We start from the raw sequence: 15,836 nt of genomic DNA, 5'->3' as shown, positions 1-15,836 counted from the left end.
TACCTAACGGCACCAGATAGAAATTGGAGGCCAGTAATTTTTGCTCTCTGCTATGGTACAAAAGACAAAAACAATTAAAAAAGCCTATCCAAACCTTGGAAACATCCACCACAGACTCTGCTAACACTAAAATGGTAGACAGCACCAATCATTCCTCCATTCAATGCTGAAGAAGTGGTCACAATGCTGGCTTTAAAAGGAGAGAATGAGGCTAAAGCAGCAGATGCTGGTTGAACTGCAACTGGCTAGTGGGGCAGCTGGTGTACCTTTTGTTATTCTAAGAAGCCCTGAATTGCAGAGGGGGAGAACAACAGAGCTAGCTCTAAACCAAGCATAGGGTCAAACATGCAGCCAGATTAAAAGGATTTGTGACCTGGCTCTGACCTGCGGAAGGCTATAGGTACACAGGGGCTTCAGAGATGACCTAGCAGCTCTACTGGGTTCCGCTGTGTTCTCAGTTTTTTTAAAAGCACCTTCACCAACTACAGTAACAAATCACCAGTTAATTTCATCACAGGTTCAGTTAAAACTGGCTGGATTCAAATCTGAACAAGTCATGTCCTCATATGTAAATGAGGATAATAATCTCATTATGAATATTGTTTGACAATGCAGTGTACCTAAAAAACTTAACATGGTACTTGCCACGTGATAGGCCCTCAATAAATGTTAGCTATTATTACTATTAATATTGAAAGAAGGGAAGGTGAGGTAAGGAGCTAAAGACAATCATATCAGTTGAGGCTTGATTAGTAGCTGGTTTGACTGAACAAGATTTACCTGAACCTCAGCTTCCTTAAAAGTTAAATGGGTAGACAGTGGTAACAGTTGCACAACACTGTGAATGTAAGTAATGCCACTGAACTGTACACATAAAAATGCTTAAAATGACAAATTTTATGCTATATGTATTTTACCACAATTTTTTAAAAAAAGATAAAGTGGCTTAAAAAGGGTCAAATGGGGCTATTATCTACTTTTCAGAACTGTTGTAAACATGAAATGTGATAGCATTTGTTAGCTCATGGAAGAAAATAGATGCTTAATAAATGTTATTAAGATTCAAGTCAACAACAGAGCAATGGTTTTACAAAACAGGCAACACAGTAAGAACAGTTATGTCATGACTCTACTAGTTAAAAAAAATAACAGCAGTTAATATTTATACTGTCGCATGCAATTACATAACTTCTGGGCTTCTACAAAAGATCTTGCCTCTTTCTCTTTATCCCACTTGTTCAACAAAATCACAGTGGTTCCATCCACGTTTCAGCCCACTCAATGCCTGTAGCCACACAGCTAAATGAGGCTGGAGGCAAACACAGGACCATGCTGGCTTGTCTAACTTTGAATCCAGGACCACTAACTTCAATGGGCGCTTAATGTTGCCAGACAAGCCTTCTATAGCAAACTTGTTCACTCCCTCATCCACTCCCCTACACACCCCTTTTATATCTTCTCTCCAAAACCTCCAGTGTCTCCACGGCAGTTTTTAGCTGATGACCTTGTTTCCTATTTCATAAAAAAAAATAGAGCTGTCAATACCTCAATAGAGCTGTCTATATCTGCTATCTCCAATTCCTCTGTCATGCTTTCTTAAACTCCAAACAAGCTTTTACTTCCTCCACCTCACCAAAAATGTCCTTGTCAAGATCAGCAATGACCTCTATGTTGCTAAAACAATGCCAAATTGTCAGTCTTTGTCTTACTTGCCCCATCAGCAGCACTGACATAGCTCATTATAGTCTTCTCCCTGATGCACTTTCTTTGCTTGGCTTGCAGGACACCATGCTCCTGGTTTTCCTCTTACCTCACTGGCTGCTCCTTTCTAGTCTCTTTTTCTGGCTTTTCAATTTCTTCCTGACTTTTTGACTTTGGAGTGCCCCAGGGCTCAGTATCTGACCCTTTTTTCTTTGCCATCAACACTTGCACTCTGGGTGAGCTTATCTCCAGCATCATGGCTTTAAATACTATTTACCATCCGTACTGAAGGTAAAATGCTTCATTATCTAACGTCCTCTGAGAAAGAAAAAAGCTGCCAATTAAGCTGACACACCATCCATTGCAGGATTCATCCCAATTTTATAAATATTAAATGGGGGAAATGTATGTTTTAGAACTGTAAACTTCAGGCAGAGGGCCTGGCACAGTAGGTGCTCAATAAGTATTTGCTGAATATGAGCCTAAGTGCAGAGGTAGGAAGTCAGACAATCACTGGTAGCTGCATCCTCAGCCTTTGGTTTATCCAGCTGATGCAGATCCCATGCCAGCCCATAGATGCTCAATAATGTTACTCCTTGTCCCTTTTATTAGGGATGGACAACAATGAAGAAGCAGCAATAAAACAAAATGAAGACTGACCTGAAAGTCACTCAGGCTTGGCTTTAAATCCCTGCTCCCACCTTGGGAAAGAACCTTACCCTCTTTGAACCTCAGTCACCCCATCTGGAAATTAGACTAGAAAGAGGACTGCTGAAAGTATTAAGTGAAGTGCCTGCAGGGTGACCAATCATCCTGGTTTACTGAGGGGGTTTCTGGGATATGGGACTTCCTGTGCTAAAACCAGGAAAGTCCCAGACAAACTGGCACGAGTTGGTCACCCTAAATGCCTGGCACAGAGTTTGGAACATGATAGGTGCTAATAACTGCTGGCAGTTTCCTCTGCACCAGCTTCCCCACCCCAATTTACCAGCTTTCTCTGTTGACCTCATCACAGATTTGAGTACATGCTTTGCATACCACATTTGCCATGACCCTAGCTCCTGTCCCCAGGCTCATGTTTTCAAACCAAACACTCAGAATGGAGTGCAGTGCAGCTCAGAGAGCTGCAGGTACTGACTTGATGACCTTGGGGAGGGAGGTGGTATCCAGCTGGTAAATGGACAGGTTGAAGAGAGTGGTAAAGTCCCGCGGGTTCTCATCGCCCTCCTGGAGACACACTCGAAGCCGCTCTGATAGGGTGGCTGTGTCGGGCAGCATCATGTAGTCAGAAATCTGAAAGCCACAAGAGGGTTCCTTTCAGCAGAGCAGGAACAAGAATTCGGTTATGTCTCCACTGTCTTAAGTCTAAATCTGCACCCTTGCCAAGAGATTTCAATGTTTGTGATCATAGACAACAAAGCTTTAAATAATCTGCTTCATGTGGAAAGAGGAACAAAATGCAATTGGTAATCCCAAAGCTGGCTAAATGCAGCAATTACTCCATGCATGCCCTCACACAGGCAGCCAGAGGAAAATATACAAAAAAATTCCATTTACAATAGCAACTAAAAGAATCAAGTAAGTTTATTTACGAATAAACTTAACCAAGGATGTAAAGGACTTGTGCACAGAAAACTACAAAAAATTGCTAAAAGAAATCAAAGAAGACCTGAACAAATGAAAAGACATTCCATGTTCATGAACTGGAAGGCTAAATGTCATTAGGATGTCAGTTCTACCCAAACTGATCTACAGATTCAATGCAATCCCAATCAAAATTCCAACAGATTACTTTGCAGACATGGAAAAGCTAATTATCAATTTTATTTGGAAGGGTAAGGGGCCTCAAATAGCTAAAAACATCTTGAAAAAGAAGAATGAAATGGGAGGTATCATGCTTCCTGACTTTAAAGCATATTATAAAGCAACAATGGTCAAAACAGCATGGCACTGGCGTAAATACAGACATACTGACCAATGGAATAGAATTGAGAGTTCAGAAAAAGAACCTCAGATCTACGGTCAACTGATTCTTGACAAGGTTCCCTAGCCCATTCAATTGGGACAAAAGAGTCTCTTCAATAAATGGTGTTGGAAGAACTGGATAGCCACAACTAAAATAATGAAAGAGGACCCCTATCTCATACCCTATAGAAAAATTAACTCAAAATGGATCAAAGACCTAAATATAAGAACCAATACCATAAAACTCCTAGAAGAAAATATAGGGAAACATCTCCAAGATCTAGTGATAGGTGGTAGTTTCTTTACACCCAAAGTACAAGCAACATAAGAAAACATAGATAAATGGAAACTCAAAATCAAATACTTCAGTGCTTCAAAATCTGTCAAAAGGGTGAAAAGGCAACCAAAACAATGGGAGAAAAATTTGGAAAACACGTATCTGATAAGGGTTTGATATCTAGAATATATAAGGAAATCCCACAACTCAACAATAAAAAGACAAACAATCCAATTTAAAAATGGGCAAAAGACATGAACATTTTTCCAAAGAGGAAATACAGATGGCCAAAAAAGCACATGAAAAGATGTTCAGCTTCACTAGCTATTAGGGAAAGCAAATCAAAACCACAATTAGATATCATCTCACACCTACTAGAATGGCCGCTATAAAACAAACAGGAAACTACAAAGAGTTGGAAAGGATGTGGAGAAATTGGAACACTTATTCATTGCTGGTGGGAATGTAAAATGGTACAGCCACTGTGGTGGATGGTTTGGCAGTTCCTCAGGAAGCTAAGTATAGAGTTGCCTTCCTACTCGGCAAGCCTCAGGATATACCCGGAAGATCTGAAAGCTGGGACGCAAACAGACATTTGCACACCGATGTTCATAGCAGCTATATTCACAATTGCCAAAAGTTGGAAACAACCCAAGTGCCTATCAATAGATGACTGGATAAACAAAATGTAGTATATACATTTGATGGAATATTATTCAGCGGTAAGAAGGAATGGAGTCTTGAAGCACGCAACACCATGGATGAACCTTGAGGACATTATATTAAGTGAAATAAGGAAGACACAAAAGGACATATATTGTATGTGCTCACTAATATGAACGAATTACAACAATTAAACTCACGGAGTTAAAATCTAGAATACAGGTTATCAGAAGATAGAATGAGGCTAAAGAATGGGGAGCAGTTGCTTAATATGAGCAGAATGTTTAACAAGGTTGAACTTAAACGTTTAGAAATGGACAGAGGTGATGGTAGCACGTTATTGTGAGAATAATTAACAGTGCTGAATAGTGTGTGACTGCAGTGGAAAGGGGAAGTTTAGAGTCATGTATGTCACCAGAAGGAAAGTTGGAGGTTAAAACATGGGAATGTGTAACACAGTGAATCTTGTGGTGGACAATGCCCATGATTAATTGTACAAATATTAAAAAAGTTCTTTCATGAACTAGAAAAAATGTATGACACTATTACAAGGAGTCAATAATAGAAGGGTTTATGGGAAAAAAATGTACCTACTGCAAACTATGGACTATAGTTATCAGTAATATTTTAATAGTCTTTCATCAACAGTAACAAATGTACTACACCAATGCTATAGGTCAATAATGGGGGGGGGGATAAGGGGTATGGAACAATTTGGGTTTTCTTTTTAATTTTTATTTCTTTTCTGGAGAAATGAAAATGTTCTAAAATCGATCATGGGGTTGTATGCACAACTATGGGATGATACTGTGAGCCAGTGATTGTATACTTCAGATGGTTTGTATGGTGTGTGAATATATCTCAATAAAACTGCATTAGGAAAAAAACCACACTACTTTATTATCATCCACTGGATTTCTACTGATGCACTCCTTCTGAACTATTCCAGGGTTGTGTGTGGCAGACAGCGAACAACAGAATAGGAGAAAAAGCACAGGCTCTGGAATCGGCCTAACATGTTAGTAACGGCTTGGCCACATATTAATCTAAGTAGGGGCCCTGAAGAATATACTTACTTCTATTTCATCATCCATAAAACAGGAAGGATAGAAACCCAGCAGGAGCAAAGTGGCCACACAGAACAGGAACAGTTGCAGCGTCTCTTAGTGCTGCTTCCCTTGAACCACAACACTGTAGTTAGGACTGGCAGCTGCCAAAAATGCCATCTGCTCAGGGTTGGGTTCTAAGAGATGTGAAAGCAAATTCCTTGCTGTACCCTAATTATTTTGTTCTTGGGGCTTACACCACTTTTCAGGAGGAATTTAAGCAAAATATCCATATGTTTATTGCTTCTCTTAAGGCAAAATCTGTAGGTAGGGCTCTCTTGTCTACAGGAAATAGTGCACAGCCATCTTTCATTGCCTTCTTGCCTACTTCCTGCTACCCATTTCCAGGAAATCGTTTTCTTGACATTTCAGAATTTAAGAAACAGAGAAGCAAATGACAAATAAGTAGACTTTGAATCAGGAAATTTGGGCTTGGGTCCTGACTCTGAGCTTACTTTTCATTTGAGCACACTGCAATCTTGCAGAATTTCAGTTTCCTCCACTATGAGATAGGGAATAGCACCACCTACCTCACAGGGCTGTTCTGAAGATTAAGTAAGATGATTTATGTGGAAACATATAATATACAGTGCTTGACATATAATAAGTATAAATGTTTTGAAAATGTTTAACAAATATCTTATAGATAAAGTGCTTTTTACACCTTTTAGTTTAATAAGTAAACTCACATTTATTAAGGCCCCATGATCACCCTGTAAGGCAGACAGCACAAATATCAGTCTCCCCAAGATGAGAAAAATAGGACAAAAAAAAGTAAAAAATAACCTAATTCAGTCAAACAGCTAGTGGTGAAGTCAGACCAAGAATGTAGGTTATATGGTTCCTAATCCAAGGCTGGTTTTTCTACTCTTGTCTGATAAACTACCATAATTCCTTTAGAATTTTTCTTTCTCAAGACAACAAAATTATAGTTTAAAACTTAAAATTCTGATGATCCTTGTTTCTTCATGAAAAAATGATCTTTATAGTCTTCATATTTCTGAAAGAAGTGTTTCTCTACAAACACTGATTTTGAAAGTTTGGGCCAGGAAGCATATTTTGAGTTCCAACTAATTAAGTATATAATTTGCTTGATATTTTATATTTTATAACAGGACCTTCATCTCTGCAAAAAGCACTGCTTTGTGCCATCTGTCTCAGAGACAAGATAACACATATATATTCCTTTGAAACTGTTAGAAGTGAAGCTGACAGGTTGGACTCATTTTTCATTTAAAAGTTCTTTAATAATATACAACCTCCTACCTCAGGGTCCTCAGCATCAATCTGGTTTAAGTGGATATCTCCTGTCGTGAGCCACTGGAAAACAACATCCTGGATTAAAAAAACAAAACAAAACAAAACAGAATTAGACACTTGGTTACTGAGAAAGCAGAGGGTCGGTACTAGAGAATTAAATCAATTAAGGAAAAATAGGAAAAAATGAAAAGGGGGAAAAGACTACACAGTGGTTTGGAAAGGTATAGTGAGCCTTCTCTTGGTGAAACCATATGAAAATGTAAAGGTTTTCTTCACCCTAATGCCACTTTTATTATTAGCAATGTATAATTTATCTTAGGACACTCTAATCTCTTAATCACAAACCAATATTTATTCCAACTTGTTCATAATCCTGAAGCAATCCCTGTTTAAAATGTTAAGACTTAAAAGTAAAACTTTTAAAAAGTAGAGTATATCTAGATCCCTCTAGAATCTGTCTAGAGACACTGGAACTTCATATGGATCCCACAGAAACAAGATCTTAACTGATCTCCCAACACAATTAAAGTTTATAAGGCTGAAGAAATTTATTTCATTAATGAAAAAGCTCAGTGGGTGCTTCTTCCTCTGTCAAGTGACTCACTAGAATCATACCTTCATAGAGCCCTGGCATGCACTGTAAACACATTTGCTTCCTACTTCATCACCTTTCACACCATGTGTTTCCTTTGCACTATTCTGACAAAGCAACTGCAATGCCCTTGATCTCATTCCCCACATCAATCAGTGACCAGCCCTGAATATATCTCTGCCTAAATGCCACTCATACACACCCCTCTTCTCCGTTCACACCTTCACTACCTTAATTCAGATCCTCAACCTTTATTGTTTGGTTGAGTCCACCAGCCTCCCAACCAGCTATAGGCTGCCTCCTTTCCACACAGCTTCAAGAGAAGATTCTTTCTAAAAAACAGATCTGACTATGACCAGGCCCTGCGGAAAACCCTACAACGGTTCCTTATGACTTTCGGCATAAAGTTCAAGCCCCATGGCTTTGCACAAGAGGCCCTTGTTGAGCTTGCTCCTCACCACCTCTCCAGGATCAGCTCCCCATCCCAAGCTGGTATGCTTAGAAATGCTTGCCACATCCTCTGAGTTTACTTATCTGTTTCTTGTTCTCTCTCTCTCAATATACTGCTATAAACTTTTTCAAAGCAGGGACTATGCCTAACTCAACTTTGTATTCTTAATGCCTGACATAAAATAGGTTCTTATTGCCAGTTTTGAATGAATAAATGAACTTACCACTATTTTTTAAATTACACATGTATTAACAACATTAAAATCATATCTATACATTAAACATTAATATGATGGCTTACCATGATTTTGCTATTTTCTTCTTTATCCAAATATTGGTCACTGAACATGTGACATGAGCCAAGCACTGCCAGCTTCCCACCTTGGTTCTATCAATGACAATCAAAGCAGCATCAGATACTCAGATCCAAAACATGCATATGCATCCTAGTCCTCAAACACTTATAACTGGAATCTGTTAGCAACTATCTTATATAATGATCAAATGCCAATTCATATCAAGGTTTTAACAGCTGAGAAATATCAACTATGAAAACAACTACATTCCAACCAGCCTCTCATTTTAGACACATCTATATTCTTCTATTTGACTTGTATGACAAGCAATGTGAATTGTGTTCTACAGCATTTTCCCATTGTTAACTATTTTAAGAAGAAGACTATATCTTAATGTAAAAAAGAAAAATAGATAAATCCAAAGACAATCTTTCCAGAGTTATGACCCATTATAAAAAAATTATACGAGGAGGTCATAAAGCCATAAAGACATTTATGAATACCAAAAACAGTTTTCAACTAAATCCAAACAAGGACCAATTTCCTCCTTAAATATTAACAAGTCTTAGTAAGCCAAAGACCTCTGATAAACCCATGACAAGCTCAATGAAGGCAGTGGCACTGGGCAAGGAGGCAGAACCCCTGAGTGCTAGCCAGTGTTGCTCAGTTTCCAGAAGGATGGAGAGTGGTCCCCTCTCTCTTCTATCACTGGTTCATCTCACAATGAACTCAAGAGTGAAGGGCAACAACCTCCCTCAAAGACTGTGTTTATAAAGCAGAAATGAAAGCCTGTCAGGAGGAGAAAATGAGCTTTAAATGACTAGGAAATGGGCAGATGACAATCCCATGAGTTCTCAGATAGCCACCACACTTAGCACAGAGTTCTACAGCCCCATCAAAATCCACTAATTAAGTCAGATAAAATCTCTGCGCATGGTTAAGAAATGAAATAATTATAATTCCAGTATTAAACTGAGGCCCCTTAATATCATATCTCATTACTTTTATTCGTATAAACTGAGTTTACATAAACAATTCAAATTATTTCCACATCTTGAACGATTTAATAATACTTTACCCTAGTTTAAAAATAATATTTCCAGCTGTCTGGGAGAGGCTAATTACCATAATGGCTATATATGAATTTCATTTGATTATCATCTTTCAAACACAGAACAGACATTTGTTTCCTTCCTAACAAAATGAGGGCAGAGCTTTTTAAAGAGGGAAAGGAAATACCTAGGTTCTGCAAAGAAAAAGAGGAGTGTGAGGGACTAGGCACGCTTAGGTCCCGGGGGAAAACTCAGAGGTCACCTGGGGAATTCTATGTCTTGAGGGACAAATGAGGATAAATTCAGCAAAACATGAATTAAAATGCAGCGGAAACATGGGGTCATAATGAGGAAGGCTGTATCTTCTGGGACCACCTGTTTCTCTGGGGTCTCCAGCATGAGACCTAGGAAAAATAGTTTTCTGATACGTCTTCCAGTGATAAACTAAAATAATAGCAGCATGATTCTGTGCAATTTGGTGGTGTTTGTTAACTCAATCAACCTTTCCATGAGTGAATTCCCAATATACTGAAGGTGAGAATACATGGCCCTGGACAGGATGAAGAGTTATTTTAAGAATTACAATACAGGTAGCCTCAGGCTACAGTGGTAAAGCTTCAGATTTAGAATTACAAGAGCTAGGTTTAAGCCCTGACTCTATCAATTACTAGATAATCCACAGTTTCCCTATATGCAAAATGTGGATAATAGAAATAATACTTCACAGGATTTTCATGAAGAGCAATGAGAATATAAATGAAATCTTTCTGGAAATGGTAAAGTAGTTTTTACTATTTCAATAATAAAAGTAATATATACCCCCTCATCTAAGGAAGGCTGTACCTTAGAGTGATAGAAAGCCAGAATGGGTCTGTTAAGTGGAAAGCAGACAGAGCCTGTGGACAGGACAGCCACTGCTGGTTTCATGACACTTAATGTGGCACCAAAAGGATAGACAAAGGTGAGAGCCCTGTAAGAAATAAAAACATATATTCAATTTTAAAAAATGAATTAAAAAATTCTGAAGATAATCTCAGTGTTTCTTGAGCAATTCACCATCAAACACAAAATTTCCTCTAAGCTTTGATTTTGTAACCTCAAAACTGGGAACAACTCTAGCTACAAGTTCAATAAAGCATTTTAAGAAAAATGGATGCAAATTAACAGGAAAGTGTAAATATTATAACTGGAAGAACTAAACTAGCCCCTATGCAGTGGGAGTGGGGGTGGGGAGAAGATGGGGCCTCATCTGAGACCTGAACCAGAAACATACACAAGAAGAAATTTCAGGACTTCAGCTTCTTATCCTCACCTGGTCCCAATGCCAAAATTTGGGGAAAGAAAAGAAAAAAGTGAGAGATAGGATGGGGAGGAAATAAAAGAACTCTAACTTCTCTGCATAATAATGTCTTAGAGGTAAATATTTCCCTCCTCCTTATAGACTTGGACGATGCTTTCTCTAAGAATTAATGGCTATCATTGGAAGGGCATGTTGCCAGTTGAACACTTACATGAATAAATAAACATATATTTATCCCACATTGTTGGGGGCCTTTCCATGCAGACCTGACCTGGATTCCCTCATCTACTGTCCACCATCCTAACACAGACCTAGAATATCTAGACTGAATCCACCTGACTTGGAGCAATGTACAACTGACTCCTGTGGGGAGGTGCACGGTCTTGGGATGAGTCCTATGCATGTGGGACGGGCTAGGGTTTCCTTGAAAGAAAGACGGAGCTTTGCAAAGGTAGAGATTTGAAAGAACCACTCTCAGAGTGAGAGAAACAGGGATCTAAGGACCGGAACATAAAGTTAGAAACTGGGGGGCACCCATAAGGAGTGCTCTATAAAGATTTTCATTTTCTTCTGCCCTTAGATCATGGGAAAATTCTTTTTAGCTTAAGTTTAAAATTATTTCCCTCTAGTGTTAGTTTTCCCAGCCCTTCAGGAAAGTCTCATCTACCCCTATGACTTTTGTAGCCACACCATGGGAGAGGGGTAGTGCCTGTCTCACGTGCTCCATTCTCCTCCTTCCACCTCTACCCCAGCAGTGCCTCCTCAGGGGACTGCAGCCCAAGAATTCCTGACCAGGAGCAGAAGGAAATGAACAGCTGCCCATGGAAGACTGGATACTTGGGTTATATGATGAAAATATCTGTTATTATTTACTATTTCTTTTATTATTACTAAGAAATCAACCAGACTGACATTTGATAAGACTTTGGGCATAAGACTTCAATACTTGCCCAAAAACAAAAACAGGCCTTTTCCAAACTACACTTGAATGAATGATTCCTTCTGGGTGGAAAATTTGGGAAACAGCATTCCTGGGAAAGGGAATAGCTTATGTAAAGGCACCAAGGTGAGAAAGAGCTTAGGAAATTTAAGGAACTGAAAGTGTCACTGTGGCTACAGCTAAATGAGAGAAGGAAAAAGGAACATTACAAGTTTAAAAGAGAACTCAAAACTCTAAAAGGCTAAGAGATTCCAATGTGCAAAGCAGGACTGGTTATTCACAGCTCAAAGGGCAACTGCCTACCAGGAGGCAGAGCTGCTTCCTGGATTATCCAGGAAAGCAACAACTAGAAGTTTGTCCTCCATTAAAGTTAACCATAAAGTTACAATATAACAAAACATAGGATGCTATAGTTCATGAAACACTCTCAAGTATCACCTAATTAGTTTCCAAAAAAATTTTTAAGTATAATATGTTCTCATTACACAGATATGGAAAGAGAAGCTAACAGAGTTACTTTGCCCTGGGTCACCCTGCAAGCTAAGAGATGGAATCAGAAAGTGGACCCAAGCCTTCTAACTCCAAACCGACAGCCCTTTCACTTACACCAATGAGAAATGCTGACACAAACTAAAAAATTAGACTGTGATTCATGAATGTTAACAATGTTAATTCTATTTATGATACATGCTGCTATACAGAAGTTTTTGATTTTTACGTACTGAAATTTATTCATTTTCCCCCTTTATGACTTTACCTTGGTTTCATACTAAAAAAGGTCTTCTTTACTGTATAAAATATTCACCTACATTTCATTATTGTATGGTTTCATTTTTAATATTTAAATTTTTATTCCATCCAGATGCATTTTGGGGTGTGGTGCAAAAAAGGAAATGTAGTTCAAAATGGTTATACAAAATCATCACTTCCATTCCCCAAAGATTTGAAATGCTACTTTTGTTATATACTACCTCCCACCCTCCATTTATATTTTGAATATAATTTTAATCTGTTTTATTTTTTTTTACTATTTTTTAATCAGTTCCACTTTCTTTTTTTTTTTTAATTTAAAAATTATTTATTGAGATTGTTCACATACCATACAATTATCCAAAGATCTAAAGTGTACAATCAATCAATTGCCCCCGGTACCATCATACAGCTGTGCATCCATCACAATTTTTTTTTTTCACTTTTTAGAACATTTTTATTACTCCAGAAAAGAAATACAGACAAAAAAAAGGAAACTCAACTCCTCCCATACCCCTAACTATCCCTCCTCTATTGGTGACTCATAGTATTGGTATAGTACATTTGTTACTGTTGATGAAAGAATGTTAAAATACTACTAACTGTAATTAGTTTGCAATAGGTATATTTTTTCCCTATATGCCCTTCTATTTCTTTTTTAAGTTTCAGAATAGTATTTAATTTTCAGATATTTATAACCATCTTACTTGAGATCACAAAATAGTAGCCGTGTTACAAATTTTACAGATTAGGATATTGTTGCACTATTTTCACCATACATAGGTTGCAGAATAAATCTGAATACAGATCAATACTTCTCCTTCTTCTTCCTTTGTACATTTACAAACATGCCTACACATAATCCTTGCTATTCAAATTATTTTTATCTGAACCAAGGAACTAAATGCATTGAGATAATTTCGTTTTGATTATAGGAATTCTCACTGTAAACTATAAAAGCTTAGGGATCAGAGAGTAAATAGATTTTTTCTTTTTTTGCCAAACCCTCTATCTGAAATCAGAAGCTAAAATGGTTCAGTATTTTCCATTAACTATGCAATACATAGCAAATCTTGGGTCCACAATTAATGTTCTTTTGTTTCAGTGTATGAAATAGAAGTTAATAATTGCCACTTAAATTTACTGGTTCAATGACTGCAATAACAGATGTCTCTCCATATATAAATAGACATAGACATTTTCACCAACACTGCTCTCTATATGTCTTTGCTCTATATAACCCATGCCTATCTCCAGATAATGGCATCTCATCTATACCAACCAATAAAACATAACTGAGAATACACATTTTTCAATGGTCTCAAAAAGTGTAAGAGTATTCCTTTGGATTTTCAAAAAAAGTCTATATTTTCAGACTTAAATTTAATAGTTTTTAATTATTCTTAGTCTAATTCCTGTTTTATCAATTAGGAAACTAAGAGTCACCTTACAAGTTAAGTGAGATTACCACATTTACAATCAGCAAGTCAGAAAAGTGAGGCAAGTATCTTCATCTTCTGACTTCTAGTGTTTCAGAAAGAATGCCATACCATAAACCTGAGTTACCCATTTGAAATAGAGTGAAAGAAATGGTAGCATGGAATAGGATGTGATACCAACTATGTTTTCTCCTTCATAATGTCATCATTCTGCAATGTCTGTTTATTCCTCTCTGAAATAGGGAATTAAAAATAATGTAATATAGGGTTGTGTCTTATGATGACTATGATGATAATAAAGCCAAACTTATATTCAATGGTCACTATATGGCTTAAAAATTGCATCTTCATCTAATATTATGGAATCTTTCTCCCTATCTCTCTCTCCTTTCTTTGTTTCTCTGTCGGTAGGGCTCCCTTTAGTATCTGAAGTAGGGCAGGTCTTTTATTAGCAAAATCTCTCAGCATTTGTTTGTCTGTGAAAAATTTAGGCTGTCCATTAAATTTGAAGGAGAGCTTTGCTGGATAAAGAATTCTTGGTTGGAAATTTTTCTCTCTCACAATTTTAACTATGTCGTGTCATTGCCTTCTTGCCTCCATGGTGGCCGCTGAGTAGTTACTACTTACTCTTATGTTTTTTCCTTTGTATGTAGTGAATTGCTTTTCTCTTGCTGCTTTCAGAACTTGCTCCTTCTCTTCAGTATTTCACAGGCTGATCAGAATATGTCTTGGAGTGGGTTTATTTGGATTTATTCTATTTGGAGTTGGCTGGGCATTTATGCTTTGTGTATTTATGTTGTGTAGAAGGTTTGGGAAATTTTCCCCAACAATTTCTTTGAAAACTCTTTCTAGACCTTTACCCTTCTCTTCCCCCTCTGGGACACCAATGAGTCTTATATTTGGATGTTTTATTTTATCTATCATATCCTTGAGGTCCATTTTGATTTTTTTGATTATTCCCCCATCCTTTCTTTTGTTCTTTCATTTTCTGTTTTGACGTACTCCAGGTCGCTGATTCGTTGTTCAGCTTCTAGTCTTGTACTATGAGTATCCAGAATCTTTTTAGTTCGGTCGACGGTTTCTATTATTTCCATAATATCATCTATTTTTTATTTACTCTTGCAATTTCTTCTTTATGCTCTTCTAGGCTCTTCTTCATGTCCTTTATATCCTGTGCCATGGTCTCACTGTCTATCTTTAGTTCTTTGATTCATTGCTCCAAGTACTGTGTTTCCTCTGATCTTTCAATTTGGGTGTTTCGATTATTAGAGCTCTGTAATATGCTTTACGTACAAGTGTTAAAATTTCTATAAGGCAAAAAATCCCAAGTAATATGCAACACATCTATAAGTCTTATAATTGAATAAGAAAAGACAAACCATCAACAGAAAAATGGGCAGACAACACAATGGGAGAAAAATATTTGGAAACCATGTATCTGATAAGAGACTGATATCTTGCATACATAAAGAAATCCTACAACTCAACAACAGTAGTACAAATAGCCCAATTATAAAACGGGCAAAAGATATGAAAAGACATTTCTTCAAAGAAGAAATACAAATGGCTAAAAAACACGTGAAAAAAATGTTCATATTCACTAGCTATTAGGGAAATGCATATCAAGACCACAATGAGATATCATCTCACACCAATAACAATGGCATTCATTAAACAAACAGGAAACTACAAATGCTGGAGAGGATGTGGAGAAATTGGAACTCTTATTCATTGCTGGTGGGACTGTATAATGGTACAGCCGCTGTGGAAGAGACAGTTTGGCATTTCCTCAGAAAACTAGGTATCAGGTTCCCTACGATCTGGCAATTTCAGTTCTTGGTATAGATCCAGAAGATGTGAAAGCAGTCACATAAACAGACATTTGCACACCAATGTTCACAGTGGCATTGTTCACAATTTCTAAGAGACAGAAACAATCCAAGTGTCCTTCAACAGATGAGTGGATAAACATATGACAACATGGATGAACCTTCAAGACATAATGCTGAGTGAAATAAGCCAGACACAAAAGGAGAGATATTGTA

General features: G+C 37.5%; 1 protein-coding gene across 7 annotated transcripts in view; it reads right to left on the bottom strand.

Moving 5' to 3' along the window:
• The window catches only part of LOC119516194 (serine/threonine-protein kinase Sgk2), a 59,802-nt gene that overhangs the window by 13,970 nt on the left and 29,996 nt on the right, over positions 1-15,836 (bottom strand). For 6 of the 7 annotated variants that reach the window (XM_037812450.1, XM_037812451.1, XM_037812452.1 and 3 more), the window contains 4 exons: positions 10,206-10,332; positions 8,316-8,402; positions 6,979-7,047; positions 2,840-2,994 (listed from right to left, as the gene is read on the bottom strand). In XM_037812450.1, coding sequence (XP_037668378.1) covers positions 2,840-2,994; positions 6,979-7,047; positions 8,316-8,402; positions 10,206-10,332 — 438 coding nt within the window. The remainder of the gene's footprint in view (positions 1-2,839; positions 2,995-6,978; positions 7,048-8,315; positions 8,403-10,205; positions 10,333-15,836) is intronic. The other variant, XR_005213221.1, reaches the window with a different exon arrangement.

This window comes from Choloepus didactylus, chromosome 19, assembly GCF_015220235.1.
Source record: "Choloepus didactylus isolate mChoDid1 chromosome 19, mChoDid1.pri, whole genome shotgun sequence".
Lineage (NCBI taxonomy): Eukaryota > Metazoa > Chordata > Mammalia > Pilosa > Megalonychidae > Choloepus > Choloepus didactylus.
The sequence above is the reverse complement of the archived record's forward strand: the minus strand, read 5'-3'. Positions and strand labels throughout refer to the sequence as shown.